Below are 21,619 nucleotides of genomic sequence, written 5' to 3' on the forward strand. Positions count from 1 at the left end.
CAATTCATGCGGACAAGCTCGTAGATACTCTCTTCATATCATGGTGCAACAGCTATGCATGGCTGTCTGGAATGTGGCTTGTCTTTCATATCACCACTGCTGAGACACACCACCCACTGCCTCACTGCCCTTCTGCTGCCATCTGTCACATGGCAACAAAATTTAGCGGAATAAGGATGGGAAGATGCAGCCTTTACTGCTGTATCACCAACATCCACCTCTTATGTTGTGGACCACCACAATAAACTAGGAGGCACTACTTTCAGAGCATCCCTCATACAGCAAAATGAAATTAATTGTGTTGTAACTCAAAACGTAAATCAAAACATATTCACTCTACTAATTCATATTTCCAGTGTGACCACCATTTATCAGTAATTTTTCTTTAACACAAAGCGCAGTATTGATGCTGCTGCAGTGCAGGGAGATGGCATCAAAGTGTGTGTTAAGAAATTACACTAAATATGGCATATATTTTCTTTAGCATTTATCTTATTTCTGATCTAATTATTTTTCTGCTGCTTTTCCATTACAGGAGACTCAGCAGATATGTCAGGTAAGGGAAATAAAATTTTAACATCTTCAGGTGTAGGTAGCCTATCTAGTACCCATCTACAATTTTATAGAGCAGTAAATGACATTAATTCATTTTTTTATTTATTAAAACCCTGTACTGTTAGCACTGAACATAAACAACAATATCTCAGCAAATTGTAGATATTAGAACATTAACATTCAAAATGTTAGATCATAATACGTATTTTGATGTAGTACATTCCCTTCTTATTGCCCAGTGATTAGTGAGTTCTAATACTGCTACTGTAGCATTCCTCTGGATGTTTGCAGGTTTTAAAGGCATGTTGGGGCTGACCATTAACAGTTGTTTTAGATACTTAATTGAATATAGTTTTAATTACACATTTTCAAAGTAAATTCCATTGAGGAGGCCTACGTGACTGAGTGAATAAAGCAATCACCTTTCACATTTATGTATGATTGTCATGCACGTACTACCACTTATCCAAAATGCTTTTTATTGTGTCAGTTTTTAATGTATCATTTGGGTCTTTGACAGTTTGACCATCTTGACTGAGCTCTTTTTATTAGTGTGTGTTTTTTCAAATGTAACCTTAAAAAATCACCACCATCATGTGTGACTGAGTTCATTGTTGGGCAGCCGTAATTGTCTTATGACATATCTTCAGAGATGCATAAGTATGTGTTAATGTCTACCTAGAGAGTAAAATAATCTTCATGTGCATCTAAAGATTGTTCTTTGAAGAACGGATGTACATTGGCATTTTTAATGTGTGTTGACTTCTTTCAAATATGCCAAATTGTGCTTGCTCTAAGGATGGGAGGAAGAATATAGGTACATTTTCCTACACTTTTAAATTGTATATAATAAGCAGTGATGATATGGTTTTTTAATATAAAAGAACATCTCTACTGCTGCATATAATGCTTGGAGACTTTCCTTCTCACTTGCTGTTTTCCTATTGCAACTTTACTTGAGCTTGTGTATATTACTCAGTTCTGTTGTCACTGCCTGAAACCAGTACTCTTATTTCTTCTTCTTTACGGAACCATTAGTCTGGAATCCAAGCTGCTGGCTTCTTTCGTTATAAAGATACAGATTATTTCACTTTAAATTTATTGATGGATATTTGGCACCCTTTTTCTCAATAACTTTGACTTTACGGTTTTCTGCAGCTATTCAGGGGTTCTTGAAGCAGTGATGTTTGTCATAGGCTGAACTGGCAAATTAAGTTTCATAATGTCTTGGTATTGATTTGTTTCATCATACTGAAGATATTTTTTGTCCTGTCAGCCCATGGTAGCTTTATTTAACTTCTCCCATAAGGAGAACACAGCTTAGAAAATCTCTTTAGAGAGGAGTTGTTGAGCTACTTGATTATTCTTCAAGCAGAACATGAGGTAAGGTCAGAGACTTACAGAAGAACACAGTCAAGCAGGAAGACTCAAGTCAGTGCTCTCTGTGCGTCCAGACTTGTTCTGAAAATGTACTCGGTTGTTCTTATGAAATCTAGGTGGAGTTTTTTGTCTGCCAACCGAGAAGAAAATTCAGTTGAGGTTATATGGGAGGTCAAGGGCAATATCACATGTTACCAAATGGAGTGCTGAGAGAAAGAAAACAAAAAAACAGAACAGTTTGTAGTCTTAAAGGAGCTTAAGGTTCTGTGAGGACAGCAGGGAGGCATGACAGTTATTGACAAACCTTGCCCTTACTGTTTTAATGGTATATTCATGTAGTACTTCTCAAATAGTGATGATAAATGAATGTCGGAGTCCCAGGAGAAAGTTGTGGGGAACAGAAGGAATTAAGAGATTGTTCTAAAGACTGTTTGGCAATAGATGTGGAATTATGCTCAAAAACTTGGTTTCATGTGACTAATATTTTACCTAAGTCCCTGCACACACTCTTTCTCATTATATGGGTGCCTTTGGGAGGCTAGATTTAGCTAATTAAAAGCACATATTCAGGAGCTGAAATAGATGTTTTTCCATGAATCTGGGTCTTAGACAGCAACTGGTAACCTCTCAGGTCTGCAGATTTGTTTGGGATTAGAAGGAAAGAAGTTTCAGAGAGACTTACCATCCTGGAGATGCCCTGGATGCTTCTCAGAGATTACAAACTACACTTGGATTGTAAAATCTTCAGAGAAGGCATTACAAACACTTGCTGTCATCATATTAGAAATAATCACGTACATCAGTAGTATGGAAAGGTGGTTCCAACTGCAGAGCTTACGGTCTAAACAATACAAACTAAGTTAAATACCCTTGTTCTTCTACTTCAGTGAGCAAGCTGATTAATCAGTTGGTGTTCTCCCAAGAGAGCATGCATTTCAGACAGATGGCCATTTTGTAGAAAAGGAGATTTTGGTCTTGCACTGGAAACTGATTTCTCAGAATCTATCAATAGTCGGAAAGCCCTATGTGGAAATTACGTTCCTGATGGTCTACTCACTATTTGTAGAGGCTTGAGTTCGCATGTTAAGCTGAGTTCTTCTATAATAAAAACAGGAGAATTTAACTTTCATTAAAAGCTTTTGCAGAGCTTTGTAAGTTCAATAAAACATTAAGCAACATTTATATCTCCGATAGTGTAATGAGACTAACATTTAAGTCCTGGCCTAAGGAACCTGTTTGCACGAAATTGGTTTCCAAAGGGAGGCCAAAATCTCCTTTCTTTCTTTACTTATTTTCTTATTTTCTTTTTGTCTGATAAATGTATATATATATATATATTTTTCTTATTAAAAAAAAAAAAATACTTCAGAAAGAAAATCATTAGACACTGTTAAAATGTACACTAATTAACTTCTTTTTTTTTTTGTATGTTTATGTAGCTACAGCTCCTTCTATTCATGTGTGGGATGCAATGAACAAACAGACATTATCAGTACTGCGGTGCTACCATTCAAAAGGAGTTTGCTCAGTCAGTTTCAGTGCCACTGGCAAACTGCTGCTCTCTGTAGGGCTTGATCCTGAACATACCATTACCATTTGGAAATGGCAGGAAGGTAGGAAAATGATTCGTTTTATAGAATGTGTTTATGTTGTTTGAAGTATATTAGGCTGAGGCAAAGACAACTGTAACATAAAAACAGATAGAAAATTGCTGTGATAAATGCTGTGCTCTGTGCCCTGTAAGAAGAGGCAAGCTAAATGTACTTCTCTGTTTCAATAACTGCTAAATATCATATAGATCTGCTGGATTAAGATCAACCTGGTTCACTGATTTACAAGTAGAGTAATTAAAAAGAATCATATTCATCTTGGAAAAAAAAATGAAAAGTCGTTCCTTTGTTACTTGGTTTTTACCATTTATAAATATCTTTTTTTTACTTCCAGATTAAATTTTCTATTCTTATTCTTCTCTAAAGTCTGATTTGCTTTACACCAAAAATAATGCTCTAGAAGTTGAACACAGCAGAAACACGACAGTGGCATAGCTCCTCTGTGCTACTACATTATTTGTGCGTTAAGTTGTACTGCTGTTTTTCTGAATGACGTTACATGAGTCAGGATTTAGGATAAAGTCACTTGGTCGTCTGCTTCCTGTCTGGAAAAGCTGTGCCAAGACTTCAAAATTGATTCTCTAGACTTGTTGATTTATTTCCTCTTACTTCAGAGATTTCTGTTAAGTCAGCTAGTATCACTCAGAAGTTTATAAATCAGCTAACAAATCCATGTAAATAATCCTCCACAACTTGTCTGTCTGGATGCAATGTTAAATATGTATGTTGTACACAGTCATTTTGAAAGCATGTGTAGCAATTCATTGCCCTTTCAGGAAGAATGTATCTATGATCATCTTTAAGAGCTGATTCAGCTTCTGCGTGGCACCTAAGAAATATATGCCCTGGAAAGGGCTAAGTACCAGAGGAGGCTAGGTAACAAAATGTGTTTTTCAGGTAGTAAAGTTATTGAGGAATCTTCACATGCATGGATTGAAATTGTAATAATTCTGAAAAGGCTGGAAGAGTATATTACATTGCAGTCATTATTTAATGAAGTTAGTTTCTGCATTTTCACCAGAAAGAAATAAAACATCTTTAGACAAAGTGTTCAGGCAAGACTTTCATTAGTCTCTTGAGTTTGTACAGTGTGTCAGTTTTAGAGGATTCCAAGTAATTTAAGAGAAGATGGATGCTTACCTGGGTCTGTGCTCCTAATTCTTGAGTAAATTGATATTTATAAGTAGAGAGCACATTCATAAGGCGTTACACCTTAATGCTAGGTCTTGCTAAATCATTTCCAGCTTAATTTTAATTTAGGAACAAATTTTGCTGTTCTTCATGACCTGTGTGATCTTGGATGAATCCTCCAGAGTGAACAAATAAATGTATGTTTTTCTCGGAGAATTTTAAAAGTCTGTTTTCTTTCTGCTAGGTGCCAAAATTGCCAGCCGAGCTGGTCATAACCAGCGTATATTTGTAGCAGAATTCAGACCGGACTCAGATACCCAGTTTGTTTCTGTGGGAGTGAAACACGTGAGGTTCTGGACACTGGCTGGAAGAGCACTTCTCAGTAAAAAAGGGCTACTGAGTTCCATAGAAGATGCCCGAATGCAGACAATGCTGTCTGTAGCTTTTGGAGCTGTACGTACCTTAAACTATTTTAAACTGATTGCATAAAAAAAATCATTGACTCTTCTCTGTTGGTTTTGTTTTTTTTTAATTCAAATGAGACTGTACAATCTTGCTAATGATTGGATCAGTTGTTTTTTAAACTCAGCTCAGTGCTTCTATTTTTTTTTGTTTATAACTAATGTCAACTAATACACTTAGTGTGTAAATTGGCCTGTATGCTGAATGTTCTGGAGTGAGGTGTGAGCTTCTTTGAGGATGCAAAGCTCGTGAGGATTTCATAAGAATATGCGCAAACTGAACAAAGCCAAATGTGATATGCTCTCCATGGTGCCTGTAGGGAACAGTTCTGAAAGCACTGCTCTTCCTTGATGTCCTCTCAGAAGGAGGTGGTTCCTGTGCTCTGAAGCAAAGGTTGAAAATAGCTGAACAGCTGTGTTGTGAGCATGATTGGTGGGTTTGTTCCCAAGTTCATTTCCAGTCCTCTTCAATTTACTCATTTTATTACAGGCCACCGCCCTGATCCTTTTAGTAAGTGTAGAAAATCAACACCACCCAATTCAAGGAAAGTGTTCTTATTGAACCTATACGAATACTAAAGTGCTATACAAGACATTGAATTTGAGAATTCTTCACTTAATAAAACAGTTTTGCTCAATAAACACAATAAACAGTTCCTGTTAGTTTATAGTATATCCTAAGAATTTGGCCTTAAGCATCTGAGATAATTATTTGAGTTACCTTTCAAAAACAAAGAGCAGAAATACACAGACAACTTTATTCTAAAAGAGACTACTTTCTTCACAAACTACTGGTTACTAAAGTCATAATGCACATAGCAAAACGGTGCGGATTGCCTGTTTGTAGGAAGCGTCAAAACTGCTCCTGGTATTTCAGCTTCTTTATCAATATTTTTGCACACCTGATAAACTGAGAATGTAGATTTACACTGTGGCTGAATTTTAAGTCACTGTATTCCTTTCTGCAGTCTGGAGCTTAAAGGTGACAAGGAAACCATACATATCAGATTTCAACCAAGCATTCAGCAGCTCATTCTGGCCTGTATGTTACATCTCCACAATTGGTTGCATTGCACAAGTAGAAAAATTAAAAAGGGCAATCTAGCAGAGAAGCAAATGGTTGTGGTGTGTTTCTGAATATGTTTCTTCCTGCCTTACTCAGAATCAATTGTTTGAGTATGTTTTTCCTCTTTTCAGAATAACTTGACATTTACAGGTACTATCAGTGGAGATGTTTGCGTTTGGAAAGAGCATGTGTTGATTCGGATTGTTGCCAAAGCTCACAACGGACCAGTTTTCACAATGTACACTACGTTGAGAGATGGTTTGATTGTTACAGGAGGCAAGGAAAGGCCGTGAGTCATCGTTTGTTTTTTTTTCTCGTTTCTTTTTTTCTCCTGCACACACACGTGTTCTCTAAAAAGGATTTGGATTAATCCCTTCTAACATTGAGTAGCTGATTGAGACATCAAAGCTTGGAGAGTAGTCGCCTTAGGATCCCTAAGTAGTAACTACAGTCTCCAAAGCCACTACTTTTATGAGCTTCAAATATGTACTGAAGTACTGAAATATTGAAATTACACGAAACAAATCCTGCATGTAGGAAAATTGTGTGTTTAGATCCACCTTGGCATTCTTAATTGCATTTCACCAGCCTCTTTTGATACATTCTCTTTGAGTATGATAACAAACCATTTGTCAAAACACTGTGTTGGAAGTACTAACAATTTATATTCTATTGCATTTCTTCTAATAATAATAGTACAGTAGCTATAACTGTGATGAAAATTTTTGGAGATCTTTGTCAGAGTTTCATTTTCAGAGTGTCAGCATTATGGGGTGTTACTTTTCCTGCTAGGAGAGATTTCCTCTTTGAAGAGAAATTAAATGTACGCTCTGGCTCAACTGTATAATGCTTCCATTAAGACATTAACTCCTTTTTGAAAACTGTTTTGATTCTGTGTTGTTCTTCACTGGAATACCAGCTCTCCTGAAAATGAGAGGAATACTTTGTGCTTTGATGATTAACAATTGAGCTTGTTATCTCATGTAGTTAACAATGTGTAATTTTTCTCCTATATATTTTGCAAATTATTTCATGGTAAGTGCAGTAGAAGACATGTAGTTAAGGGGAAAAAAATATATTTTGAGATATAAATAATACCTGTTCAGTAAAAGCTAATGGATCTTTAATGATTTAAAACAGACTAAAATGCATCAATTACAGTAAATTACATTCATTTATATATATTTCTTTCATATATTCATTGTCTTTTATGTGCCAGCTATTATGCTCACAGTTGTTCATACTTTCATAATAGGTCAAAGGAAGGAGGAGCTGTTAAACTATGGGATCAAGAATTGAAACGATGTCGTGCCTTCAGACTGGAGACAGGACAAATAACTGACTGTGTTCGCTCTGTTTGTAGGGGCAAGGTAAAGGAATCATTGTGTTTAAAATAAAGCTTATCACTTGCGGGTTGATCTTTAGCATTAAAAACATGGCAAGTTCCTGCCTCTTTCTCTGATAATTGGTATTTGAAATTAAAAGTTTTGCTGCAAGATGTCTACAGCTGACAAAAGCAGGGAAAAGAAATGTACTTCTGGAGATCTTAGTCTGAATTAGGTTAGTGTTTGTTATATATATTTTCTTGTAGACTAACAAAGAATTTCTATTTTATTTCTTTTTCACATTTCAAATAGTTGCCTGGCAAGCAATAAGTCATCTGATACCACTTATGTACTCTTTACTACTTCAGTAGATCATGGTTGAGTTTAAAAAGTAAATTAGCTTTGATTAGTTGCTTTGGGCAGATTTTCTTAACATAAGTATAGCTTTGGTTTATATCTTTATTAATGTTAATCACAAGTAGTTAATGTATTATATCAAAGATAATTCTTTTGCTGTCGTTCAAGGGAAAAATTCTTGTTGGCACAAGAAATGCTGAAATAATTGAGGTTGGAGAGAAAAATGCTGCATGTAACATTTTAATTAATGGTCATATGGATGGACCAATCTGGGGCCTAGCAACACACCCTTCCAGAGATTTTTTCCTTTCCGCTGCAGAAGACGGCACAGTCCGACTCTGGGATATTACTGAAAAGGTAGGTGTTGGAGATCAGCTGTTTTGGGAAAAAGAAAAAAAAAATCCTAGATTTGTGGTGATGGTGCAGACTCAAAGCTTGCTTATAAATCTATTCTGAGAATAATTCATGTGATATTGCAAACATAAAGTACTCTCAAAATAAGGACAAAAAGAAACATTTACTCTTCTGAATTTTTATTCCTTCACAGAAGATGCTGAACAAAGTCAGCTTAGGGCACGCAGCTCGTACTGTTTGTTACAGCCCAGAAGGTGATATGGTTGCTATTGGCATGAAAAATGGAGAATTTATTATCTTGCTTGTGACCTCTCTGAAAATTTGGGGAAAAAAGAGAGATAGAAGATCAGCTATCCAAGATATCAGGTCAGAAAATGCAATGAATTTGTAGGCTGTAATATTCTTGACGTTTCTATTCTTTTGATTATATAAAAATATAATTTAATTGCATACTTTCTGAGGAGGATTGCAGTAACATTTCAGAGCACTGGAATCAGCGCATGCAGTATGGAGTTGGTGTGATTATTCTTGTATCTGGAATAAAAAGGAAAGATGAGCTACATGCACTTAAGAAATAAATAATAAGCAGTCAAAACCAAGCCCTTTATAGTAGGGGGAGTTTCAGGTGATACTGCCAAGAATTAGAGATTAGTTAAAATGAAAGAGGAAGGAGGCAGTAAACAAAAAATAGGAAGAGACTATCTTAATCACAGGGCAGATCAAAAGGTGTAAGAATGAGCAGGGTAAGACAACGTGTAGAAGGTAAAATGAGATCAGAGGTTTACATCACTGTGAGAAGCCATCAAGTTGCCTCTGTGTCAGTTTGTTATTAGTTATGTTTTGTTAAAATGAATTTATCCAGAACAAATCTTTGCTTCTGTTTCCTGGGTCAGTTAAAAACTCCCTAAAAGGTGTACGAAACTTTTCCTTCTGTGAGATAAATTAATCATGTTTGGCTCAGAGGAACTTCTGGAGACTGGCAGGCACCTTGCTGTGGGAGGGAGGAGAAACCCCAGTGAGAGGTAGGGCTTGCTGGAATCAGAAGGCTATGTATTGAAGACAACAGAAATAAGGAAATTCCCTTATAACACAAATGTTACTCTGAGGAACTTGTACAGATGAAATTTGATTTCAAGTGTTTTTATTTACTAAGTTTTTTTTCTAGACATCTGAGGATTCTTTATTTTTGAATCATTTCATTTTTTTATCTTGTAGCTTTGTAAGTATAGCATTAGAGAGTGAAAGTCATTGAGGGTGTATCACAGTTGTTAGTACACTGGGATGACGATGATGATGAGACAGTGAACTGAATTAATCCGGAGATGTGCCTTGCTCACTTATCTGTGACAGCTCTACCAAAATTATTGCCACATTCTAATGTTTAAGCATTCCCCCAAAATTTAGTTTCACGGATTGTTTTGCTTAGCAGACAAAACAAAAACAAAAACAAAAACCCTCCTCCTTCTGTTCTCAATAGCAGATGCCTGAAATGCAGTTTTTCCGACACATCTCAAGTATTAGAATCTGTTGTAAAATCAAACCAGTCTTAAAAACTATTATAAGCTCAGGTATTCATAATCTCTTTCTCAGGTTTAGCCCAGATTCTCGTTACTTAGCGGTCGGTTCCAGTGAGAATGCAGTGGATTTTTATGATCTGACATTGGGCCCCACGCTAAATCGAGTCAGCTATTGCAAGGATATCCCAAGTTTTGTGATCCAGATGGACTTCTCTGCAGATAGCTGTTATCTCCAGGTATCAGCCATTAATTGTTCATTATATATTGAGTAGCAACTGTGCTTATAGCAGATGCTGTGCAGGTATTCTCCTTTGAAAAGTACCGAATTTTGCAATGAAATATTGTAGTAGGAAGTCACTACCATGAGGCTGTTAACGTATTGTAGTGGTATGAACATTACAAAAATAGTTATCCTGGTTTTTAAATGCAAGAAATAAGAACAGAAAGGAAAAACATATTTCAAAATCACTGTAATGTGTTTCCCTGCCTTTTTATTTCCCCGGTGCTTCCTCTTAAATGAGGAAGGCGTACAGACTGTCGTTCAGTAAGCCTCAGGGAACTGTGAATCCTCACATCCCTGACCATCATTATGCTTATGTTCAGTTTTGGCCTACTTTGTTCTCTGTGTTTTGCTTCTGTCTGAAAGGAGAAATTACATGAGCATGGTTTTGCCTCTCCACACTGAGTTAAAAACCTGCATATCAGTTTTAAAGACAGAAGTTAGTTTTATGTTATTTATTTATATGCACACATACATAACAGCATGCACAATATATGGAGAGAATGAGCGTTATGCGTGGAATGTGAAGTGTGTTTAAACTATATTTCTTGACCAGATGTTTTAAAAATGAAGATTTCTTAACGCTTTCTCCCTGTTGCCTTATACTTGCATAGATTTTTGATTATTTTCAACTCACTGAACAAGATGCTTTGTTAATAGATCATTTTAGAGGTACTACCAAGAAAATGCTTTTCAAAACCCCTTTGAATGATAACTTCATCATTTCAAACAAGTGCATGTATTTTACATTCCTATTAACTCTTCTCTGCTCTTCTGCAAGGTATCTACTGGGTCTTACAAAAGGCAAGTCTATGAAGTGCCTTCAGGAAAACAGCTTGTGGACCAGGCTGTGATTGACAGAATAACTTGGGCTACTTGGACAAGGTAAATGATTCACAGATATACACCTGTTAAAATGCTTGTAACTTCCAGAAGTGACTGCTATTTAAAAGCGTATTTCATCCCTTCATTCACATACTTTCCTTTAATGCACCTATGTGCTCTGGCAACTTATCAGATAAGCTTTGGACATGAAGAAAACAGCTCAATGTATCTGAAGTAAAAATAAATAAATATTTGAATATGCTGTATTGTGCTCTGTGAGGGAGAAAAAAATCACAGAAAAATTCCCAAGTCAAACACCTGTTAACAAGTGATCAAGTACTCATTTCTTTGCACTCCTAGAAGTGTGCACATAACATTGTATGCACAGATGAATAAAAAGCAACTTTTGAAAAGGTTTTGCAGGTGAAATTTTCTATCAGTATGCTTCTTGGAGTTGTAAGTTATGCATTTCTTCTTCGTTGCTCTCAGGCCCCCTCTCCTACCTCCCCCCATTTAATGAATAACCCTCACTGGACTCAAGGAGCCTTCTCATCTAATGATACGATATGAAAATGTTACAGACAGGATGATGTGAACATTAATCACAGAATAAAGTTTATATGAGATTTGTATGTGTAGGAATAAAATGATATTTTACATTATATATGTTACATTATTAAGAGCTGCTTTACTGTTCCCCTACTGTATTTCTTTTCCTGCAGTTTCCAGAAGAATCTCTCTCTCTTCTGTTTCAGTGTTCTAGGTGATGAAGTAATAGGAATCTGGTCCAGACATGCTGAAAAAGCTGATGTAAACTGTGCCTGTGTCTCTCACTCGGGAATCAATCTCGTAACAGGCGATGATTTTGGCATGGTCAAACTCTTTGACTTTCCGTGTCCTGAAAAATTCGTAAGAACCTGTTTTTTGCATGGCTATTAAAAAAAAAAAAAAAGAAAAAAAAAATGGACTGTTGATAGTGTAAAAATATTCTCTTCTCTGAATTTGTAGCTTAGTAACACATCTTTTTAACCTTAGGTTTAGTCCCATAAACATGCTTCATCTCAAATTTTTCCTCATTTTTCCATTCTGTATGGTGACTCTTGCTATAAGGTTCAGTATAAGGTGTCAGCACTGCTTGCCAGGCTGCCTTAGCGTAGCACCTTCTGACTTCATTTTATTAATCCGCATCTCCAATCTCCATTTGGCAGGTGAGGAAAGCATTTGATAGTGACAGTCCCGTCAGTGTTTTCCATGGATGAGGTGTTTACAGATTTGTTGCTGATAGTAAAATAGTTAATTTTCAAGATTTGAGACTGCACTGTGTTGATAACTTGTAATGAAAATCATTTCCTTTCAGTATTAGAAGTTTAGTAAAACATTCCTAGACATTTATCACGTGACAAAATCTATTTGGTACTCATGTTAGCTTGCGCATTGCTCCAAATTTGCGGCTTCTGTCTCATTTGGAGATAAAATTATCTTGGCAGCTCAGTGGCACTTCTTCAGGAGAACTTTCACATCAGAAAGCCTATACGGCATTCTGAATTAGATGACTGTGTGGTGCAATAAAAGGGTAGATGAGCGCATGCCAGCTTGGTTTGATTTACAAGGGCACAGAGGATTTAGACTCTTTCATTTCATTGGTGTTTTTTTTTTTCAGGCAAAACACAAACGATTTTTAGGTCACTCTGCCCACTTAACCAACATCCGATTTACGAGTGGAGACAGATACGTGGTTAGCGCTGGAGGGGACGACTGCAGGTACGTATCTGTTCTGTTCTTATCTGAAAGTGTATAGGAGTGGACAGGGCCGATCCGTAACAGTATAAAGCTCAGGTTCAGAATTTGAATCATTGAATCTCTGTGCTTGTTTTCCTGTTTGGATATAAAGAAGTAAACACTCACGGCAAAATAAATGGCCCAGATGTCAGTACGAACAGTTAAGATTTACTGAATCAAAGTGTGTGTATTTCTGTATTCAGAGCATGATACATTTAAATGATTTTTTAAATTTTGACTGTATCTTATATTTAATTTCTCTTTGAAAATACAGCTTATTTATTTGGAAATGTGTACATATGCCTCATTGAGGGAGACGTGGAGACTTGCAAAGAGGATGCTGCATGAAGTACCAGGCACGAAATACCCAGGATTGCAATGTGATATTCTACTGTGCCCTGCATGCTTAAGAAATGGTGCTGATGCAAGACACAGAGTAATCAGTCTCTGAAAGACAATCTAGAGTCTGTCAGAAGGATAGACTGTATGAAATATGCTGAGGCCATTAGATTTACTTCTGTAATCCGGGTTTGTATTTCACTCACTGCCAGATGTTGAAAATGGAAAACATGGATAAAAGAAAAAAGGGAATTGTTAGTCAATGTACAGTATCACAGTAAGATCCTAGGTTTTTAATCAAGAGATGTTATTTCTGGTCCAGTACTGTACATTGATCTATTCTGAGCATGAATGTTTCTGCTTTAAGTTTTGGGGTCTGAATATCATTGAAAAGAGAGTATTCCGTATTTTATTACTGAAAAAAAACATATATTAAATCTTAAATATATAGTATTTTAATAAATGTTTGATTATTATAATGGCAAATTATATTTCTATGACCGATCAAAAGGAAACGTTATTTGATTAAGCAGAAAATAAGACAGCCGATTCCTTAGGGCTTACATATTTCTGTATTTAGAGGCCTGGGTCACAATCATGTCTGGTGAAAGCTGCTGGATATGCATGATCTTCATGGCTAATTTAGTGTTTTCGTTGCACTTAAACATTAAATTAGTTCTGTGAGCAAAATCAGATTTGCTCACATTGTGAGTGCCTTGCCCACAACCTAAAAGTCTAACTCCAATTTCTGCCTTGTGAATTAAAGTTATTCTCAGTGGAAGAGAGGTAATTGCTGTGCTGCTTGACCGGGCTGCCAGCCTCTGTGCTGGAAATGTGGACTACGGTGAGAATTTTGTAACCTTCGTCATTGATAAGGCTTGGGATATCACCAGTTGCAAAAATAGAATTTCGTAGCAATATGAATTATTTTCTCAGCATCATACGGAAATTCAGAGAGAATATGAAATTTCCAAAATCTGTATTTTGTGCATTTTAACTTTTTAACAGAGTTGGGACAAGCTGGGATAAGTGTCCGCTCAGATTTCTCTCCTGATTGTAAAATACATCCAGTCATCTGCTTCTTTAAATGGACCTGCTGTCACCTCTCACAGAAGTGCATTTATTCTGTCCTGCAACACAGCTAAGGTGACAACAAAAATAACACTTCAGTGATGGTGAAAACCTGAAAACTATAAATGAGGTGCAAGTGAGGAAGATTTCATCAGCTCTTTGTCTAAATCGTGTCATAGCGATGCACTACAGAATGAATCTGGTTTTTTAATCAGTGTGAAACGTGGAAGGGAATAGAAGTAAGTAATTATCAGCGCTACTCACAATTGCATTCTGATAGGAACATAAAGTTATTTCTGTCTGTGTAAGTCAGTGTTGCTTTAATGATGCCATTTGTTTAGGTCAGTCGGCAGATTTGATATTATTCCCCTCTTGCATTCTCTTATACAGACATGTGACAAAAAACTAATCTCTTGTAAGCATCTTGTGTGCGTGGTAGTTCTCTTGGGAATGGGAGGGTTAGCATGCAGAAGAAGGGGGGAAAAAAGTTAATGAGACAGACTTTCATGCTCTCCTATGTCCAAAATCGTTTGTTTATATACTCTACAAAGCTACTTGTCCCACAGACTCAGATAACATATTTTATATATCAAGATAGAATGAATATTTATTTTAAAGAAGTTGATGAACTATTAGCAGGTTTCTTGGCTTGATGCTTCCTAGTGAAGTCTTGAGAGTTATGCAGTTGCTATTCTGCAGGATCAAATACTCTGTGAATATGATCCATGAGTGTAGAGGGAAATCTTATCAGTAACATCTTTGGTATCAGGGGAATTGCATCTGAGAAATGAGATGAGACCTGATTTGTTTCATAACCTTGTTGCCTCTCTGCCTATTTTGTGTGAAAATTGGTAACTGACATTTAAATCTTGGCCAGAGAAATCACTTGTAATATGCTGTGCTATAGCTGTAATTCTTTCCCTTTCTAAACACATCCGTGAAGGACTACTTGACTTGTAAGATGTTTTTTTCCTGCCTCTGTTTTGAGATTGCCTTTTTCCAGTTTAAGTTGGATGGTTGTTAGGAGCTCCTTCATAGTCTGTCCAACACAAACTGCCAGAACAAAGTTCTTTTCCAGCCTCTTGTACGTTTTCCCCTCAAAATTCTAGGCTCATTATTTCACATCCTTAGGATCTTCTGTAGACCTTCACCTAAGGTTAGACATATATGGACCATCAAGTTTTGTTCCTTATCCTTGTAGGGTCATCTCTGATCATGTCCTCTTCCCCTCCACCTCTGTTAATTTAATTGTGCCTCTCCACTAATTATTTGTCATTGGTGCTCTTGTCCTGATAAATCTCAAATGCCACGTGGTTGGTGGAGTACCAGCAAAAACTGGTGGGTGGATTGCGGCTGGGCAAGACTGAGAGCGGCAGCGCAACAGTCTGAGCTCCAGCTCTCCCTGTTTCTTCGTTCTTTTCTGAACCTCATTGCAACTGTAAAAGGGCTGGGAGCTGGGGCAGGGGCTGGAAGCTGAAGAGTGTTAGAAACAAAACCACCAGCCTTGTTTTGCCTGTTGCAGACAACTTGGCAGCTGGTATTTTCCTTGACAAACTGCTCAGAGGTTTGCAAGATAAAATGTGGTCAGCCAGCAGGAAATGATCACGAATGGTGGGGAGAGGAGTGGGTTCGGCCTCTGTTGCAGGTTTGTTCTTGAGGACCACTTGGAGAATGTTCTGTGCAGTTGGCTGCAGGCATGCTTCAAGATGGCAGCTTCGTGGTCTTTGTGATGGTGCTTGTCATTGTGCCTCATTTGCTGTTTACATTAAGTGCTACTGTAGTAACTTGCTAACTGTTGCCACCCAGACCGGTGCTTGAAGCCTGTGCAGAGGGCAGCAGGCTGCCTGTGTCAGTGGATGCTGGGACCTTGTAGCTGGTTCTCAGGAGGCAAAGGCAGAGGCTGACGTGACCTGATATGGCACTTTGAGGAGGATGCTGGCAGGTGAGGGATTGGTCACGGCCTTGCAAACATTGGAGAGAAGAAAGGTAGGCTAAAGGATCAAGAACTGGGGAAAGCCTTTTCTGTGATTATGCAGTGCTGAGGAAGTGGAAGCAGAACTTCTTTGTGTACTTTATTTTTTAGTTTACTTGGGTTTATTTCCTAGTTTCATTTCTTTATAAGTTCCTTTGTGGTTAGTGGCAAACGTGTGTCCTTGGGATCTTTAAAGTCAGCAATAAAAACAGCCAGCTAGAAGGGAACCTAAAGAAACCATCTGGTCCATCTCCCTGACCACATCAGAGCTAACCAAAACTTCAGGCGTGTTCTGGGGTCTCTTAAAAGAAGAAAAAGAAATAGAGAACTGTTCCAAGGAAAACGAAATGTAACTTCACCTAACAAAGAAATACACTCTTGAAAGCTGCTTAAGTACGCCTAAGGGAAGGGAAAAAGAGAGAGAATGGGAGAAGGCAAATCAAACTCCTAAGAACAAACAAAAATTAACTGCATTCAGAACTGAAAGTTATCATCATTTAGGAAGTGAGGAACACAGTTTTAGGCAGAGAGAACTAATGAGCCGAATGTGTTGAATCATATAGTTTTGAAATCTTAAACTTCTCATTCTTAAGAGGGGAGTCGTGTACAATTTCAGATGTTGATAGAGAAGGCAATAGATAATATGAAATTAGATACACAAGAGCGTTTCAGACAGTTAAGGCTGCCTTACGACTTGGTTTTGATAGGTGAAGGAAAGTCTCAGAGCAACTTCAGTTGGGCTCGGTATCAGGTTTTGAACTTTACACGTCATGTTAATGTTGACTTGGGATTACGCCGTGAGGAAGAAAGCAGACGTGACTTCTCTCCTGAATCTGGAAACTAGATCAAATTAAAGGACTTCAGTTCCTAGAGCAGAACTTTGAGAGCAGTCAGAGTGGACCTGCAATCCAGTTCTCTCAGCTGCTGCCTCGTCTCTTCTCTGGCTTCCAAGTTTGCCCAGGGCAAACAAATCCTTCTTTCAACAAGCCCTGAGCACCTGTCTGTGCTGCACCTCACCTGCTTTCTAGATTACACCTAACAGAGCTTAGGTCTTTTGCAGATGGATTTCACTCTGGGTCTATATTTGGGAGTCTTAATATGTTGTGCTTTGCTCTGTATGGTGTAATAGTGGGACAGCCTAAGGATCTTGGTTTCAAACACAATTCTTACACAGGCAAGATGATATATTTCCCTATTTCGTTATCACTGTCACAGATGGGACGAGCCTTAATCTTGAAAGATCCTTTTCATTCTGTTAGAATAAGCAAATGTTACCATAGACAAATGTTGTTTTGTCAGTATTTTGGGCAAAATGAACCATCCTGTAGACTGCCCAGAAAGGGAAGTCAGAATGAATTGTCACATCTGTGATTTTAGCATCCCTCGCTGCATTGCATTTGCATACCCTTGTTCTGACAGTTTTCTTACGCTTCCTTGCAGACTGCTCTGTTTCTCTAAAGTTTATGGCACCATTCAATCTTTGCTCGTGTATATAGACAAGAAGTGAGCTTGCCAAAGCCTACTATGCATTCTTTATACCGATCACTGTGGCACGGTCAGACCAAAACCATTTCTTTGGTTCTCTCTGGCTTCTGATCTGAAGGTAACTTTGGCTTCAGACTTAAATTCTGCAGTTCTCATTTTAGTAGGGAAAAAAAAAGTGTTTTAAGTGTATAGTATGCATAGGAGCCACAATAGATCACCTTGCCAAAATCATCTGTTAGTAAGCAATTATTAGTGTGTGGGTTTGTGTTTTGTTTTTGATGCTAGAACAGGTTACCTCCCCTTCTCAGTTTACTTGCAGCGTAACAGTCATGACTTCGATATTGTTTGTTTTAACTCAGTTAAGCCACTAATCCAACTAAATCACTTAAAGAAAAAGCAGGAGGAAGAAAGAAAAGGCACAGAAGGTGTTATTTTTCCCTCACAGTGTGGAGGAAAAATAAAACAATGAAGGTCTGCCTGAGCATGGTGACAATAGGCAATCGTCATAAATTCGTGTACTTCTTAAACTATGGAGAGTGGAGGAAACAGCAATTGAAAGCCAGTAGTATAAACCCAGGGAAAAGGAGAAAGTGAGAAGCAATGGTGACATGGGGAAACAAAAGATAAAGGCAAAGGCACAGCCTAAGGACTGGCACTAGAGGTGGAGGGGGAGCAGCTCTACACCAAGCACAGATGTCTTATTTCAGATGGCAGGTCTTCATGGGTGGCTCATGGGGTTGGAGGACTGGAGAACAGTAGTGTTAAGTAAACAGTGCTCAGGGAAAGGCTGCTGGCAAGTTTGTCTGCTGGTTTTGGGGGAGATGCAGGTGCTTATTTCTTGCTCTTTCCACTCCTGTATCTATGGGACAACCATTTAGCACAGGGGGGGCTGCAGCTAATGCCGGTTACCACTGTTACAGCATGTGCATGTTGGTAGTAAAACAGTGTTGATGGAAAAGTGTTTTGGGATTTTGAGAGCTCAGGTAAAAGAGTTTCATATTGTTCATTAAAATGCTACTTTTCTTTCCCACCTAAACCAAGAATGGATTTGTCTTAATAGGCCTCTTCTGCTTTTTATCCCTATTTTAGTTTCCTGTGCAAATGGGCTTAAATGCTTTTTTTAAGCAAAACCTTTTAAACCAAAGACAAGTTACACTTTGGAAAACTTCACAGCCAGCCTCCATCCAGGGCTGTGGGTGTGCACAGAGCAATCTGGGGCACACGTGGGCTGATGAACCGTCCTGCAGTGGTTCTGTTGTAGGCCTCCTAATGTAGGTATGAGGAGAGGAAAGTAATGTAGGCCTGTAAATACGTTCCAGTAGGAACAAATCGGTGATTACAAAATAAGGAAACACAGTCCTAAGGATAAAATAAGGAAACACAGTCCTAAGGTAAGCTGTACCTTAAAAATCCAAACTCAGTACAGGTGTTACTGAGGTGACAAAGCTTGACTTTTATCTGTGGCTGCTCTTGGTAAGAAACATCAAATCATCTCTGCATAAGCGTCTGAACTGTTCTGAACCTGCCAGAGGACGGCTGTGTTTGGCATAAGAGAGGCAGCATGTCTGGATTTCGCTTTCAAAAGCCAAAACCCAGAATTTTTTGTTTCAATTGCTTCCTTTGGAATAACGTCAAGTCCCTGCAGGGCAATTTTGTCACTTACGTACTTGCATTTCTCCTTTGGTTGGGCACAGATGTCATGTAGGAGCTAATTTGAAAAGAAAGCACAACAAAAATAATATATATATATATATATATATATATAATAATTCTGGCTGTTTTTGATCCCATGTTTCAAAGGCGCATCTGACTCCCACCATAGTTTGCTACTCTTTCTGCTCAAGTATTGCTGGGAGTTGAATGGCTCTGGGGCTCAAGGTCTTCTTCTCTGACTTCTCTGTGTTCTTAGAGCTGTGCCGCACTGTTTCCACTTTGAAGCAGGCCCAACAGAACTGACCAGCTATGGGGGCATCACTGTTCATGCTTTACCAGTCTTTCATGTAACATGAATTCTTTTCCCCCAGGGGACAGATGTTGTTATCCCAGGTGTTTCTTGTAACTGCGGCGTTCATAGAGCTTTCACATAGTGCCATCGTCAGCTGTTCTCAGTTGGTCTGAGCAGGAGATGAATGATTGAGGATAAAGATGTAGATGATTGAAGTGAGTACTGCACTGGTTGGTTCTGAAAAGGAGATTTAGTAAGGCTGCAGTTGTTATTTTCAGTCCTCTGTAGGATTATAAGCCAGTTGGGAGGAAATGAAAGTTCTTCACGTAATATCCAAAAACTCATTTATTATCTTCTGCCATTGTTCTCCCGTAGGCACTGTTAATCTGACTTAACTTCCACCAAGCATGAATGCTGGCACAAACTGCATGGAAAAAATATGGTTTTTTTGTCCTTCTGTGTAATGTTGGTGCTGTTGGGTGGTAGGGTTAGGACCTCCCATAGCTCTGGTCTGTTTTTCCTTCACTTGCTGCTACTTAGCTTTGTGTTGTGCTTTCAGAATCAAAGTAGCTTTTCTCTAGTGAAAACAACAACAAAACCAACAACAACAACAAAAAAGAAAATGGAACAGTATCTGGTAATTCTGAGCTTAGTTTATGCTTTTCAGTTCAGTTGTGAGTAGACGGCGTCATACACAAATAGTGGAGGAGCTGCACTGCTAATTTGTGAAGGTAGCTGATGCATTTTTAATGTAACATTTAACATAAGAAACACTGAAGATCACAGCGATCATTTCAAACTATGTCACAGTCTAAGTATCTGCATTAGACTGGTTCCCTTTACATACACGCTTGTAGCTTTACAGCTGGGTTTAGTCACTTTGTTTTAAAGCAAGCAGAAATGTGTCTGTATCTTGCCTTACACCGAACCTTCTACAGTAGGCACTGAGACTACAACTGAGCTGTTGGAATTCAGCAACGAAGGGAGCGATAGTTCGCTCCTGTCCTTACAAATTGTCATCTCACCCTGAGAAGGAAAAAGAACTCCACGGTGGCAGCTTGTTCTGAAAGGGGCAGCTTATGAAGGTGTTGGAAAAGTAAAGGAATGAATTAAACCCCGTAATTTGAAGTCTTTTGTCTGGGGGGGAAAAAAAAACCCCAATGCTGCAGCATTGTTCCTTACAAAGCCAAGAGCCCAAGAGCCCGTCCTCTGCTATTCTCCCATCGGGTCACTTTAGGAGAATATTTTACTGTAGTTCCTTAAGCTTAAAATCCAGTTGTCTGTTTAGATTTGTTGTGTTTCATGATGGAGTGTGTCCGATAATCCCTTTTGCTTTAACCAAAAAAACAACAGCAACCACCAGTATTTTGATCTCGTCCAAAGGTACGGTCATCTATTACTGTCATAAGGGTCATGGGTTTAAGTGTACTCCATGTTGGCTTCCACCACAAACATCTATTTCCTGTAACGATGTTGTACGTTTATTTAAAGTAAAGCATATATATATATAATATATATATAAAATATATATATATATAAATTAAACATCAGATTTTTGCATTAAGATTTTTTTAAATTTGATTATGAACCTCGAATACTTTAATTCACGTTTAAAACACCCCAAACGAAAATCCCGGAGCGCTGCGTTTCCCGATCCAAGGCGGTATTTCTTTGTCGAATATGATTTTACAATACAATATGTAGCTGACGTTGTTTTCTGATATCAGATGTAAATATTTGTACAAAGGAAATTCTTTTGTATATTTTTGTGAAGATGTAGCTCCCCTACAGGTCCGAAACCTTTAATAAAAAAGTGCATTCCTGTTACTGCTCCCCGTGGTCCCTCATTCTGGTTCCCATTAGCAGATTTATGGTCACCCACTGGGAATTCTGACTGGGAGGAGTGAATTATGGCTTGTCCAGGATTTGGGGGTGCTGCAAGAAAGCGAGATTCATCAGAAACAGACTCGGAGGGATACGTTCTCTCTTCCAGTTACAAAGGATGGTATCTGAAAGCATTTCCTTTCAAGAGGTGTTTAATTTCATAAGCTGTTTGAATAGAGCACAACATCACATTACTGCTCACCCATTCTTGTTTATGAAGTGGTTTTGTGCCCTCGTATGCTGCTCTTTGAGAAAGCAGACAAGGGTATGAGGACTGTTACAA

General features: G+C 38.1%; 1 protein-coding gene across 2 annotated transcripts in view; it reads left to right on the plus strand.

The window, feature by feature from the left end:
• Nucleotides 1-21,273, plus strand: part of EML5 (EMAP like 5) — a 94,540-nt gene extending 73,267 nt beyond the window's left edge. The window contains exons 31-42 of one of the 2 annotated variants that reach the window (XM_072339222.1): nucleotides 536-556; nucleotides 3,375-3,548; nucleotides 4,921-5,129; nucleotides 6,335-6,492; nucleotides 7,459-7,573; nucleotides 8,054-8,242; nucleotides 8,433-8,605; nucleotides 9,830-9,992; nucleotides 10,818-10,921; nucleotides 11,617-11,770; nucleotides 12,522-12,622; nucleotides 12,915-21,273. In XM_072339222.1, coding sequence (XP_072195323.1) covers nucleotides 536-556; nucleotides 3,375-3,548; nucleotides 4,921-5,129; nucleotides 6,335-6,492; nucleotides 7,459-7,573; nucleotides 8,054-8,242; nucleotides 8,433-8,605; nucleotides 9,830-9,992; nucleotides 10,818-10,921; nucleotides 11,617-11,770; nucleotides 12,522-12,622; nucleotides 12,915-12,951 — 1,598 coding nt within the window. In that variant the 3' untranslated portion in view covers nucleotides 12,952-21,273. The remainder of the gene's footprint in view (nucleotides 1-535; nucleotides 557-3,374; nucleotides 3,549-4,920; nucleotides 5,130-6,334; nucleotides 6,493-7,458; nucleotides 7,574-8,053; nucleotides 8,243-8,432; nucleotides 8,606-9,829; nucleotides 9,993-10,817; nucleotides 10,922-11,616; nucleotides 11,771-12,521; nucleotides 12,623-12,914) is intronic. The other variant, XM_072339223.1, reaches the window with a different exon arrangement.
• The last annotated feature ends 346 nt before the right edge of the window (nucleotides 21,274-21,619 follow it).

Source organism: Excalfactoria chinensis, chromosome 5 (assembly GCF_039878825.1).
Source record: "Excalfactoria chinensis isolate bCotChi1 chromosome 5, bCotChi1.hap2, whole genome shotgun sequence".
Classification (NCBI taxonomy): Eukaryota; Metazoa; Chordata; class Aves; order Galliformes; family Phasianidae; genus Excalfactoria; species Excalfactoria chinensis.